At 39.0% G+C, this 14,903-nt stretch overlaps 1 protein-coding gene across 1 annotated transcript in view; it reads left to right on the top strand.

The window, feature by feature from the left end:
• Positions 1-14,762, top strand: part of LOC135195261 (regulator of telomere elongation helicase 1 homolog) — a 64,855-nt gene extending 50,093 nt beyond the window's left edge. The window contains 11 exon segments of the mRNA XM_064221520.1: positions 169-312; positions 989-1,122; positions 1,718-1,808; positions 2,155-2,270; positions 2,771-2,933; positions 3,277-3,396; positions 3,952-4,086; positions 6,942-7,184; positions 7,634-8,194; positions 9,210-9,355; positions 14,490-14,762. Coding sequence (XP_064077590.1) covers positions 169-312; positions 989-1,122; positions 1,718-1,808; positions 2,155-2,270; positions 2,771-2,933; positions 3,277-3,396; positions 3,952-4,086; positions 6,942-7,184; positions 7,634-8,194; positions 9,210-9,355; positions 14,490-14,589 — 1,953 coding nt within the window. The 3' untranslated portion in view covers positions 14,590-14,762.
• Positions 14,763-14,903: the final 141 nt, after the last annotated feature.

Raw genomic sequence — 14,903 nt, 5'->3', positions numbered from 1 at the left:
CATCTGTCTGCAAACAGTGACCTCTCATTTCATTTCCTTTTGTTAATCATGGACGATTAGGCATATGCATAATCCTTAACAAAACTGGTTGGTTTTTTGGCTGTTCTGTTCTAAGTAGGAGTTGCATATCACTTCATTACATTTTTTCTTTTTAATTTTCCTTTCCAGATATTGTATCTTACAACCACCAGTGCGTCTCCATTCCAGCGTAAGGGTGCTGGCCTTCAGAAATTCTCCGATCTCATCAAAATTGTATTCAGTAAGGACAAATATTCTCTGCAACATATGAACTTTGTGAAGCAGTGTTACAAGGTAAGAGTTCGTGCTTGTGTAAATAGACCAGAAGAGCCCAGTTGCACTCAAGGTCGTATTTTAGCTTTGAAATCAGATTTCTCGTGAGTCTTACCAGCACAGTGGAAGGGTTGTTGGACCCAAAATCTTTGTTACTTCTACTGCTTGTGTTTTAAGAGTCTTTGGGGACACACAAATTGTTGAATTACTCATGCCATAATGTTTTGAGAGGCTGATTCATTTTGGGAACATAGAATAATCAATTTGCTGAATTACTCATGCCATAATGTTTGAGAGGGTGATTCAAGTCTTGCTGTTGGTGATGACCCATTACTTGGTTGAACTACGCACTGGCATTACCCTTCTCCTAAGTAGTAGCAATTTGACACAAAGTAAGAAATTTGTTTTCTCTATAGATGTTCTATATAAAATATGAATAGGTTATCATGTTGGCAAACTTAATATGTTGTTGCTTTTCCCCTCTGTCCCTGTGATTGTCATGATGGTATATAATATACTGCTTTTGTTTAGCAAAGAAAGTACGTAAATGAATAACTGTGACAGGGTCATTTTGTCATACCACACTTGAAGTTCAGAAGTCACAAGGAAAATATGAAGGAAGAATCAATAGAACACTGAAATTATTCAATATTCCTTATGTTTGAATGTATAGCTTTTTTTTGTGTTTGTGATGAAGGTCCACGTCAATATAGAGGAAAAAAAGAAGCCTGGAGGACGACCAGATGGTGGCTGGGGCGCAAACAAACCCAACGCGATTGACTCGAAGGCTGGACGTGTCATATCCTACTGGTGCTTCAACCCAGGATTTGGGTAAGTGCTTATGAAATCTGGACTAATATTGTCTCCTTGGCAAAGTGTTGAATATGCATTTTTTCAGTTTTTTTTTAGTTATCTGCATTGACTGATTTTGTTCATTTATAAATTAATTCCTATTTTTCTAGTAAATGATCTCTTCTTTCTGTACTTTCTTTTACCCTCTGTTATTTCTTTCAAATGAACACCAAATTTGTTGAAAGCTGAATTCAAGTCAGTGGCCCCTGTAGGCTTATTCCGTATGAATAGGGTTCATGATTTGAATAATAATGATAATGATTATAAAAAATCAGCAATGTATAAAGTGTGTGTGTCTCTTACCGTACACCCTGGATGGCGAGAGAGACAGACTTGATACTTTGCTGAAACAAGAAGTCATTGATAATAATGTATCATTGTCACTGTAGATAAGTAAAGAAAAAATAGAAAAATGCATATTCAGCACTTTGCCAATAGTAAAGGCTCATAGTAGGACCATGTGCATGATTTTAAAAGATTTTTTGTAGAGATGGGAAGTGAAAGTTTTATTATAGAGATGGGAAGTTTATAAAAACAGACCCCTAATGAAAATTAACATTGATGTATTTTGCAGTATGAAAGAATTGACAGAACAAGGAGTGAAGTGTATCTTGCTCACAAGTGGAACTCTGTCACCTTTGCAGACTTTTGTCTCTGAATTGCAGGTTAGTTACGTCTTTTAAGAAGTTTTCTGGTATTGTTGAATTGGAAATATATAATGTCTCCAGTTTTTAAATTGTTTTATTTATATGTCATCCGAGTAAGATGTTTCAAATCTTTGGACAGTATTTATACATTTAAGGTACATTTCAGTCCTTCAAGGTAATGAAGAAATTTAAAATCTATATGAGAATGAGCACAAGTTAAGCTTCTTTTCTCAAACTTAGTTTTAGAAAAGTAGTCATAGAGATTACTGCTGTAGGTAATCATTATAAAAAAGTTCATAAGCTGTAGTAGATAATATTTCTTGTAAAATGCAAATTGTAGTTACATGTCGTTTCATTTTCACAGACGCCTTTTCCAGTTCAGCTTGAGAACCCTCACATTATTGAGAAACATCAAGTGTGGGTTGGTACAATATGCAAGGGACCAGATGGCTTTGATCTGAATTCATCCTATCAAAATAGGTAATTGTCAGTATTTTGAAAAGTTGGCTCAATTTGGGTGGTCTTCTTGATTTATGAGAAATGTATGTAGCTTCATAGGTTGTACAACTGCAGTCCCATATCGAAGTAATTTAAAGAAAAAGTATGTAAAGCAAATTTTAGATAGTATAGCTAATTTATCTGCTTTGTTGTGCACAGTTAAAGGCTAATTTTTGATGAATCAAATTTGTAGAAAGGCTAGAAGTTACATTTTCAGAACAATTTGTATGACTGGTTCACTTTTTCACTTTCATTGTATAAAAAAAACTGCAAGAAGTGTATGCATTGATTCTAACTTGTAGGAATACTGTCTCATAAATAGAAGTGTTCTGAATTTAAAGAGTTGCATTGTCTTAGTAAGCAAAGAATAAGTCACTGATACTCTTTGTGTGTAATTAATCCGTGTCTTCTACAACAAAAATAGTATTTAGAAATGGGAAGAAACACAGTTACAGAGCTTAACACCCAACTTTGTTTTTCAGGAGCAACCCCAATTATATTCGTTCTTTAGGACAGACCATTCTCAACTTTTCCCGTATAATTCCTGACGGCCTCCTGGTTTTCTTCCCATCGTATCCAATCATGCGCTCATGCAGGGACGAGTGGCAGAATACTGGAATTTGGAGTCAAATATCTCAGGGAAAGGTAAGAAAGTTTTAGGTGTGAAACAAGTTTTAATGTAGATCTGCCATTTTTCTTTACCAAGAATTACTAAGATTGAGATGCTCAGTATGTCAGTGTGTATTAAAATTAATGTTGTTCTGATATACTGTGAATGTGTTTTGTGCGTCTGTTGTGAAATTGCTCATAATTGCAGTTGTGGTTTTGCTATTTTTCCCATGCTTCAAGGAAATAATTTTCATGAATTACTGTTAGCTTAATTTTGTAATACATATTATCCTTACCACTGGGTAATTCTGATAAATGTTTACTTTGCCAAAATGTATTTTATACTGTATATCACTGCATCAATTAATTTGTTTTACAGCCAATATACGTTGAACCGCAAACAAAGGAGGAATTCCAGAATGCCATGGTAGAGTTCTACCAGAAGGTCAGTGATCCTGCACACAAGGGAGCTTGCTTCATGGCAGTGTGTCGTGGAAAGGTAAGTGATAATTTGAACAGGATGCTACAGTATGTGCATGGAATGCTGGAAAGTGTAGTTTTTTTTAACTCTAAGCAAAGGCTTCTCTTAATGAAATTTGATGCTCAGAATTGTCCACTCAGACATTTCTTCAAGGAGGCACCTGTGTTGTAGAAATTGCAGAACTCTTTATGAAGTAATTTTGAAATATTGTCTGTGGAAGGCAAGTGGAAGAATTTTTTTTACTTCAGTTGCTATTCTTAAAAAATATTGCAACGAAAATATTTACAAATATTGATGTTCCACTCATAGCTTAAATATTACTGCAGTAATTATTTTAAACATGAATGACTAATGATTGTTTTTCTTGCCATCCTGTGAAGAGTTCATGTTGATTCAGTACTTGGGATAAATCAGATTTTCTTTGTCATAATGATGTTAAACAGTCTGTTACATAAAAAGAAATGTTTATTATTGACTTCAATATCATGGGTTGCCTAAAATCAGCTTTGCACCTACACTCTTTTAAATCTGTGTAAACTTTTAGTATCAATTTTGCCTTTTCTGTCTTCACAGGTCTCCGAAGGTTTAGATTTTGCTGACCGAAATGGCCGTGCTGTAATTATCACCGGATTGCCTTTCCCCCCAATAAAGGATCCCAGAGTGGTTTTGAAACAGAAGTATCTTGATGACATGTTCTTTAAGAATAAGGTAAAAAATTATAAGCATTATTCAGATTGCAAAGGTAAAATTTTTGTAATATGTCATCGTAACATTTACTTTCATTTCCCTGAGGTAGTAGTTTATGTAGCAGTACATAGAGTTGTTTGTTAAAAAGACTGATGCATTATATTTTGAAGCATTTACTTGGTCAATTTGTCTGCTGTATTGAATTTATCAAGATTACTGAACCCTACCAAAGAAAATGGAGGATATATGGCTACATAATGCTTAGATTCACGGCTGGAGTACAGTGACATTATCAAATTATAAAAGAGGAAGTTGTGCATAGTTACAATGTCCAGCAGTTGGAAAATAGACCAAGGTCTCAGAGTTTGAGATGGTTTTTACATGTTCTAAAAGGGGAGGAGCAGTTAGTCAGAAAAGTAGTAAGTATGGAAGTAGCAAGATGAAAATAAATGGGAAAGTCCCAAAAATCATGGGAATATTGCATTGATGAAGACCTGGACAAGTTAGGAATGTAGGTGGAAAGTGCACAAAACAGGAGAATGTAGAGTTGAATAATTCACAGATTGAAATGCAGCAGGTTTCTTTGATAAAATTAGTTTTAGGGAGAGAGTATTGCAGTTTGATTTTCAAGTATGACCTCTAATTTCTGTGATGCAAGTTCTTTGCCAAGTGCCTGAATGTTCTTTCTTCTGCATGTACACATAATGTACGGACCTTTTAGACAGCAATAAGATTATGTTTTTACATTAATTGGTTAAAAGGTCGTGAATGGTATACAGATTTCTATAAGATGCAAAGTACTTACATATATTTTACATATACAGGCAGTCCCCGGGTTACGACGGGGGTTCCGTTCTTGAGACGCGTCGTAAGCCGAAAATCGTCGTAAGCCGGAACGACGCTTGGAAATATGTCTTAAACTAATAAAAAGTTATAAAAACCTTACTTGTAATCCTTTGGTTACACTACATGTTGTTTCCTGTAGTTTTATGTACAACCTGGAGTTATTTTCATAAAAGAATGCTGGTTCTTGAAGGTAAAAACTATTGTAATCCTCTGGTGACACTACATTCTTGAAGTTTTATGTACAACCTGGAGTGATTTTGCAAAATCTTGAGGGCTACAAGAACAGCTGATTACTATTTACGTATCATATAGACTAATTAAAGTAAATGTATCTTTAAATAGGCTTATATATAGTATCAACAAAACATTTCCTGCCATGAGTCAGAGGCCGTTTAATGAAACGAACACTTCTCTGTCCTATCTGTTCAGAAAATAAACGTTACGTCAATCCCCGAGACCATTGTTGCCAAAGCGTCTCTCTCATCTCTCTCTCTCTCTCTCTCTCGCTCTCTATCTCTCTTCCTCTCTACTCTCCTCACTCCTCACCCTCTCTTCTCTCTCTCTCTGATCAAATTACATTGGAAACTTGACATACGATTGCCCTAATATACGAATGTTTTGAGATATAACAGAAAATTTGCGAAAATACAAGCTTTGATATGCAACGAACAATATTTGAGATACGATTTTGCGATGAGTGTTAGTTGTATAGGCGACCGATAAATGGCGTTCAGTCTGTTTGTTTGTTGGTGCTGCATGTTAACACGTCGTTGTTTAGTTCGTTGTATTTGCGCCTATTTTTCGTGTTATTTTGTCTATTTTATTATTAACCATGTGTCTCAAAGCTAAAGACAAAGCAGGTGATAAGAAAAAACCCAAGAAAATTATTTCAATGGAAGCAAAACATGAAATTATAGCAAAGCATGAACGTGGCGTTCGTATCGTCGATTTGGCAAACGAGTATGGTCGAAATCCTTCTACAATATCCACGATCATCAAGCAGAAGGAAGCTATAAAAACCCCGAGACCATTGTTGCCAAAGCGTCTCTCTCTCTCTCTCTCTCTCTCTCTCACTCTCTCTCTCTCTCTCTCCCCTTCTGCCTCTCTCTCTCTCTCTCTGATCAAATTACGTACTGGATAATGTCTCTCTTTGGATACTTCGATTTTGCCAAATATTGAGGGCTACAAGAACAGTTGATTACTATTTACGTATCATATAGACTAATTAAAAGTAAACGTATCTTTAAATAGGCTTATATTATTTTAGTATCAACAAAACATTTACTGGCATGAGTCAGAGGCCGTTTAACGAAACGAACACTTCTCTGTCCTTAACTCGGAGCGTCGGAAGACGCATCTCTCGCTTCTCCTCTCTCTCTCTTCTCTCTCTCTCTCTCTCTCTCTCTCTCTCTCGCTCTCTCTCTCCCTCCTCTCTTCCTTCCTCTCTCTCTCTCTCTCTCTCTATCTCTGATCAAATTACTGGATAATGTCTCTCTTTGGATACTTGGAATTTGCGTTGTAATCTAACCAGAAACTTCGTTTTGTTATTATACTGGAACAAGCAATGATTTTTTCATTATTTGCGCTTTTGGACTGTTATATGTAAACTAGTATGTATTCATTCGCTCGGAAACTAGTTCCGCATATGAGGCGTCACTAAAAAACATAGAAAAATACAACATAAAAAGTGTCGAAAATCATCATAATCTCAAAATTTTTGTTGTAATCTAACCAGAAACTTATTTTTATTAATATACTGTGCTAAACTATAAAGGATTTTTATCATAGTATGCGTTTTTTAAAAGCGTCGTTAACTCGGAGCGTCTGAAGCGTCAGCGTCGTAACCTCGGAACAAGCGTCGTAACCCAGGACGGATTTTTCCATTGAATATTTAAGAAAAAGCGTCGTAACCTCGGAACGTCGTAAGCCGGAATCGTCGTAACCCCGGGGACCGCCTGTATATATTTTTCTTCCACTCGTATTCAAAAGAATTTTTTTCAGCAATAAGAATATATTTTTTTACATTACAGACTGGCTTAAAAGGTCGTGAATGGTACACACTAGAAGCCTCAAGAGCTGTAAATCAGGCCATTGGTCGTGTCATACGTCACAAAGACGATTTTGGAGCGATAATTCTGTGTGACAACAGATTTGGAGGAGCTAACTTCAAAACCCAGTTGTCTGCTTGGGTCCAACCTCACATGCATGTTTATAGTATGTTTGGCCCGGCTATGAGAGATCTCACCAACTTCTTTAAAACTGCCCAAATTGTGGTAAGTACATATGATTTAATGTACTGAGTTTCAGCTCCTGTAGATTTATATTTATCATTTGATATTATTATTATTATTATTATTATATTACTCAGAAGGTAAACAAGCCTACAAGGGCCATTGACTTGGAATTCAGGCTTCCCAAGAGTAAGGTGTTCATTTGAAAGATGTTACAGAAGATATGAAAATCGGAAGATGTCAGTTATTAGCAAAGAAAAAGTATTAATTTATAAATAGATCAAAATGTAAATGAATTAGTAAAATACGAGGTCAATTGTTGTAGGATAGTAATGCATCGCATCTTCCCTTGAATTTTTGAGGTTCTAATTTTACATCCTTAGATTGTATTAGAAAATATTTACTGTATAGTACATATACAGTTTTTTTTATATGTGAATTCCTTTGCATGGAGAGACTATCACAATACTAATGTACAGTTTTATGCGCAGCTTCCTCAGCCAAAACCAAAAAGCAGTGGGCATCCTTCAGTTAGCATAAGTTACGAAACTCCCGATTTGCCACTGTGCCCTCCTGTATCTGCTCAGGGCCTTGAAGCCGGACCTTCCCGGCCCGCCATTTCAAACACGACCAAACAGAAGCTTGCACAAGCTCTTGCTGGACAGTCAAACTACAATAACGACTGGTCTGCTTCGGAGTATGCAAAGCCTGTCGTCAGTGCAGAAGAAAAGGGAAAGACCAAAGGTGACGGCTCACTATTTTCTGCTCTGGAACAAACAACTAGCGTGATCAGTTTTAATTCACTTTGTGCGTCATCTTCCAACTGCACAAAGTACGAAACTCTTAAGTCAGGAAACAAGAAAAGGAAGATCAAAATTGTTTCGAAGAGTGAGAAGGAGGTAGAAGACTTGGTTAACAATCCTGAAAAATTGGGAAACAGTAGCAGTTTATCTAATGGTCATCTTAATGGAACTTCAGCATCAACTGCATCTGAGCCTAAAAAAGAAGGCACTTCAAGTAACCTAAGCAATATAGCAAAGTATATCAAAGAGGTGAGTTTTCTAAATTTGTTTCATATAGCAAATTAATCAATTAGTTTTTGTTATGATTATCATTATTACTGGGACTGTATTAGTGAGAATTTGGTCCATAACTAGATTAGTTAATAAGTTGATAAGTTTTAATTTATTTACTTATATTTTTACTTGTGAAGTTTACCCAGTTATGTGTCAATTTGTGTACCCCTTGCTAAATCAAGTACCCTTATACTTGGATGGATTGCTCTACTAGGAACTATTGTAAAATTATTTTTTAACTTTAATTAGTTTTTAACTTTAATTAGCTTTGTACTCAAGTTGATAATCCTTGTTTAGTGGATTTCAACATTAGCTCATTTTTAATTATGATAATCAGTCTTGTTACTAATTAGTTCTCCCTCAGTGGAAGTCATCCTCTCTCCATTCTTTGTACATTGTGGTAGTAGGAAAAAGTACTGGGAATTTAGTGTTTTCTGCAAAAAAGATACTTTTTGTTCATTTTCTTTCCAGCTTCTGCTTTGCTTTTTTGAAAAAAGCATTAATGAAATAACTGTGCATTTCATTATTTTGGCTGTCTCTATTACTGGTTTCCATTGTCTTCCATCATACATACCACTTTAGAATTTGTTTTTCAGTCCACCCAAACTTTATTTATTGCCTTTCTGTTTCTCATGTGATACAAAAGATAGTCGAGTTACTCGATAGCTTTCAAATGGTCCTATGTTCATTTTAAAAAACTTGCCTGGAATGAGTAACACTTTTTCACGGGAAGGTCAGACTATAACTGATGCCTGTTACTTAAACTGTTTATGAGGATTACCTTTTAAATGGTTTGTCATTTATACCATGCAAACTTAGGACTGTATAACTAACAGGTTTGCCATTTTTGAAGTTAACTAATCATTTTATAAGGACCACAGATTAGTTAATAGCCCCTCACCATTGACAAAGTTCATTAGAAAATTATGTATGTTGTTGCTCATACGTACAGTATAAAGAACTTGCTCTTGAATTCATTTTCTCTCTGCAGGTCAAGTCATCCCTTGGAACAGATATGTACAAACAGTTTTCAGAAGCCAGTGAAAAATTACCAAAAGAACAAGGATTACGATGGCACAGTGGCTATACTCGTTCCTCTGTTCGTCGAGGAGCCCAAAAACCACACATTGTTAAGAAGTAAGTTCATTTGCTTATTGGTACTAGGACAATATAAAATTGATAAATACCGTATGGATATCCTCCTCAGCAGATCATTAAATCTGAACAGGAATGTGGAACAGCACTGTTTCAAAGTACGTAGTAAGTACATTAAATCTTCAAATTATTCAATCACCGGTTATATGAATTTGAACAAACCTGATTACAATGCTTGTCAAAGTAATTTTATGTAGGTTAACATTTAATATATTTGTACACTCTTGCCTGCATCTTTTGCTTTGAGCTGTTTAAAGTAACATTTCTTGTTTTATTTGCTTGGTTTCTGGAGTTTTTATTAGATGTTGGATGAGAAAAGTTTAACAGTTAGTCATATCATGCCTTATTATTTACTCTCCAACAGTCCTGTTTTAGGAAACAATAAAAGCTTGTTCCTCACATAGGATGTTTAATGTTAATGTTTTACAGAAGTGATGCACATAATAATAGGAAAATTAAATAGTTAAGGGATGTTCTTACATGAATACAAATGCAATATGAAATCACATCTTTCAGTTTTTTATAAATACAATGAATACTTGTGCTGTATGATCTCATGCTTGCTAGCTCTCCTTGGGTTATCTCTTGTCCATTCCTAAAGGCCTGGTACCAATGAGTTTGTTTTCCATTCCTCAAGGCATGATTGTCCTGCTGCAGGCAGTGATCAGTGTCACCGCTGGCTGCCCTCAGGGTTTGATTTATGATTTATGTTGCTGCTGATGAGTATCCATAAAGCCTGATTGTGCAGCTACTGATAGGCCTCATCATCTTCAAGACCTGATCCTATTGTTTGTTTGTACGGTGTTTTTACGTTGCATGGAACCAGCGGTTATTCAGCAACAGGACCGACGTCTTTATGTGACTTCCAAACCGCGACGAGAGTAAACTTCTATCACCAGAAATCACCCTCGATGGAATGCTTGAGAATCTAACTCGCGGCCACCAAGGTGCATGCCAACACCATACTGACCACACAGAGGCACTTTTGATTGTATTGCTGCTGCGTTTTGTCTTGAAATCCTAATTAAGATGTTGCTGCCACTGCAAGCTACCCTAAATGTTTTACTGGTAGCCTGCCCACCTGATTGTGCCACTACAGGCAGTCCCTTGGTTATGAAGGTCTCTGCTTACGACGTTCCGAGGTTACGACGCTTTTCAATTATATTCATCAGAAATTATTTCCAGGGTTACGATGCATGTTCCAGAGTTACGACGCCTACAGACACCGATCTGGCAGATGATACATGACACCAAAAATGCAAAATAATCAATATTTAAAGTTTTTCTTTTTATGAAAAAATGCAATAAGAATGCAGTTTACATAGTTTTGAATGCATCTAAAGCATTAAAAGTAAGGTTTTCTTAGGATTTTTGACAATGTTCCGGCTTACGATGCGTCTCAAGAACAGAACTCCCGTTGTAACCTGGGGACTGCCTGTATTTCTGCTTGCCGTCCTTGGGGCCCAATGGTACCTTTGATGATGGTGTTGGCTGTGGGCCTTTTCGACGTATGATTGAGCTGCTGCTCCACTGCTGCTCCTCTATGCCATCCTTGAGGCTTGATCAGTTTTGCTACTTTTTGCCCATGATCTTCAAGGTCTGATCTGGCTGCTACTCAAGACTACTAGTGCTACTTCCAGCTTTGAGGCCTGAGCATTCAGCTACTGCTCATTGTCCTTGAGACCTAGCTGCAGAGCTTTCGCTCGCTGCCCTCAAGGACTGATCATGCTGGTGTTTGTTGTCCTTGAGGCCTACTGATTGTGGTGCTGCTGCCATCCTCAAAGCCTCCTGATTGTGCTGCTACTGCCATCCTCGAAGACCACCCAATTGTGCCGCTGCCATCCTTTAAGTCACCCGACTGTACTGCTGCCATCCTCAAAAGCCACCCAATTGTGCTGCTGCCATCCTTTAAGTCCACCCGACTGTACTGCTGCCATCCTCAAAGCCACCCAATTGTGCTGGCTGCCATCCTCAAAGCCTCCTGATTGTGCTGCTGCCATCCTCGAAGCCTCCTGATTGTGCTGCTACTGCCATCCTCGAGCCACCCAATTGTGCTGCTGCCATCCTCAAAGCCCCCAATTGTGCTGCTGCCTCCTCAAAGCCTCCTGATTGTGTGCTACTGCCATCCTCAAAGCCTCCTGATTGTGCTGCTACTGCCATCCTCAAAGCCACCAATTGTGCCGCTCCTCCTTAATCACCCGACTGTTGCTGCTGCTACTGCCATCCTCAAAGCCACCCAATTGAAATGCTGCTGCCATCCTCAAAGCCACCCAATTGTGCTGCTGCCATCCTCAAAAGCCACCAATGTGCTGCTGCCATCCTCAAAGCCACCCAATTATGCTGCTGCCATCCTCAAAGCCACCCAATTTTGTGCTGCAAAGCCACCATCCTCAAAGGCCACCCCAATTGTGCTGCTGCCATCCTCAAAGCCACCCAATTTGTGCTGCTGCCATCCTCAAAGCCCCGCCACCCAATTGTTGCGCTGCCATCCTCAAAGCCACAATTTGCTGCGCCATCCTCAAGCCACCCCATTTGCTGCTGCCATCCTCAAAGCCACCCAATTGTGCTGCTCCATCCTCAAAAAGCCAACCCAATTGTGCTGCTGCCATCCTCAAAGCCACCCATTGTGCTGCTGCCATCCTCAAAGCCACCCAATTGTGCTGCTGCCATCCTCAAAGCCACCCAATTGCTGCTGCCATGCCCCCTGCTGCTGCCATCCTCAAAGCCACCCCAATTGTGCTGCTGCCATCCTCAAAAGCCACCCAATTGTGCTGCTGCCATCCGCAAAGCCACCCAATTGTGCTGCTGCATCCTCAAAGCCACACAATTGTGCTGAGGCCATCCTCAAACCACCAATTGTGCTGCGACATCCCAAAGCACCCCAAATTGTGCTGCTGCCATCCTCAAAAGGCACCCCAATTGTGTGCTGCCATCCTCAAAGCCACCCCAATGTGCTGCTGACATGCTCAAAGCCACCCCAATTATGCTGCTGCCATCCTCAAAAGCCACCCAAATTGTGCTGCGCAATCCTCCAAAGCCCCCCAATTGTTGCTTGCTGCCATCCTCAAAGCCACCCAATTGGGCTGCTGACCATACTCAAAGCCAACCCCAATTGTTTTGCTGCTTGCCATCCTCAAAGCCACCCCAATGTGCTGCTGCCACATTTCAAAGCCACCCCAATTATGCTGGATTCCATCCTCAAAGCCACCCAAATTGTGATGCTGCCATCCTCAAACCCCACCCCCAATTCTGCTGCCATCCTCAAAAATTGTGCTGCTGCTGCCATCCTCAAAGCCCCAATGCTGCTGCCATCCTCAAAGCCACCCAATGTGCTGCTGCCATCCTCAAAGCCACCCCAATTGTGCTGCTGCCATCCTCAAAGCCACCCCATTGTGCTGCTGCCATCCTCAAAGCCACCTGATTGTGCTGCTGCCATCCTCGTAGCTCCCCGATTGTGCTGCTGCCATCCTCAAAGCCACCCAATTGTGCTGCTGCCATCCTCGAAGCCACCTGATTGTGCTGCTGCCATCCTTTAAGCCACCCAACTGTGCTGCTGCTGTCCTTGAAGCCTCCTGGTTGTGCTGTTGCTTGACATCCTCAAAGCCTCCTGGTTGTGCTAGTTGTTCGTGAAGCCTAAGGATTGTGCTGCTGCTTATTGTCCTTGAGGCCTGATAACTGTTCTCAAAGCTTGATTGTGCTGCTGCATGCTGTCCTGAGGCCCCAGTAGTCATGTATCTAGGCCTCATCATCCTGCTGGTGCTGTGTTGCTTTCTTTCATAGAGGCCTTGCTGCTGCTTGTTCCCTCAAGGTCTGTCAGTGCTGCTGGTCACTGTTCACAAGGTCAGACAGTTTTGCTTTATGCAGTCTTTCAGCCATCGGTGTTTTGCTGCTCACCATTCTCAAGGTCTGATGTATCTGCTGCCCGTCTTCCTTGAGACCTGATATTGCTGCTGCTGTATGTCCTCCTCAAGACCTGATCATCCTGGTATTTGTTATTCTGAATACATCATCACCCACCTATTGCTGCAAGCCCACCTTGAGGTCTGACATGCTGCTGCATTCCAATCTGAAGGATTGAGTTTCTTCCTGTTGGCCATTCTCATGGTTTGATTGTGCTGTTGCTGCTTGCATCCCCATGCACTGCACATGCTGCTGTATACCATCCCCGAGACTTGATTGTTATGTTACTGCTGCTTGTCACCCTTGTGGCCTCACAGTGTTGCTCCCTTTTGTTGTCAAGACCTGATAGTGCTGCTGTGTGCTATCCTCATGGTCTGTAGTGTGCTGCTTATCATCCTTGAGGGTTGATGGTTGATGGTGGATACTTCATGCCATTCTCAAGATCCAATAGTGTTGTTGTTTATCTTCCTTGAGGCTTGATCATCTTCCTTCTCACCATTTTCTCTGTACAATCATGAAAACTGCAAACAGCAGCAAGACTTGATTTGTTTTCTTGCACCATCCTCAAGACTCGATTGTGCTGCTGTTACTTATCATCCTGCTGCTCGTCTGCTGTTAGCAGTGCTCTTTGTTGTGCTCAAAATCTGATAAGTGTTGTTGCATTTTATCTTCAAGGCCTAATCGTTTTGCGGCTCATTGTTCTCTTGGTTTGATCATACTGCTTCCCAGTCATCAAGACTAGATGGTTTTTTATTCATTGTCCTCAGGGTTCAATCCTCTTCCTGCTTCTTGTTCTCTGGATCTGATTGTTGGCTGCTCCGCATCATCCTTAAGGCTAGATAGTGCTGATACTTGCCCTCACTAAGGTTAAATTTCCTGCTGCTCTCCATTAGTAGTCGCCTGAACACAACTGAAAAAGTTATGTAATACATATCAGAAAGAAATAATTTATATGCAGAAAAAGAATTAATACTTACAACAATGAAGACTCATGGAAAAGGCACCATTTTATAAAATTTTCATAATTGGTAATTAGTTAAAACACAGTATTACGGCATGTTTTATATACACACACAATTTTGTTAATGGAAAATTTTTTTATCTATATGACCAAGTTAAAATATTAATAAAAGTTAGTCAGTCAAGGAGCAGTTAAGTATGAGTTAATGTCCAGTATTTCTAAAAGATATCTCATTCATTTTTTTCCTCTTTTCAGAGTTTCAACAATTCCTGAAAAAGGACCACCAAACCAAATTCCAAGAAATGTGTTCGGAACTTCTAGATTCCTCAGGAAGATAGCATCTGTGATTCACTGACTTCATCAGCAGCTACAATGAATATAACTTAAGATTTCTCCCTCCATTCATGACAAATATTTCATATGTGCATACTACTTGTACATTATATTTAGTAAAGCTTTTATTTATAAAACGAAGACATTTGTAACTTTTTAGTTTTTAATTTTTATAAATATATCAATATCTTTTTAAAAACTATTTTTCTTATTAGCCTTAAAAATGGAAGTGGTGCAGATTAATTGCAAATATAGTTTGGTAATTTGGTGTAACAACTGCACAATATGCAATAAGCTTACTAATATGCCAACAGAAAATACATCTATATACAGACC

This window comes from Macrobrachium nipponense, chromosome 16 (assembly GCF_015104395.2).
Source record: "Macrobrachium nipponense isolate FS-2020 chromosome 16, ASM1510439v2, whole genome shotgun sequence".
NCBI classification, from domain to species: Eukaryota; Metazoa; Arthropoda; class Malacostraca; order Decapoda; family Palaemonidae; genus Macrobrachium; species Macrobrachium nipponense.
The sequence above is the reverse complement of the archived record's forward strand: the minus strand, read 5'-3'. Positions and strand labels throughout refer to the sequence as shown.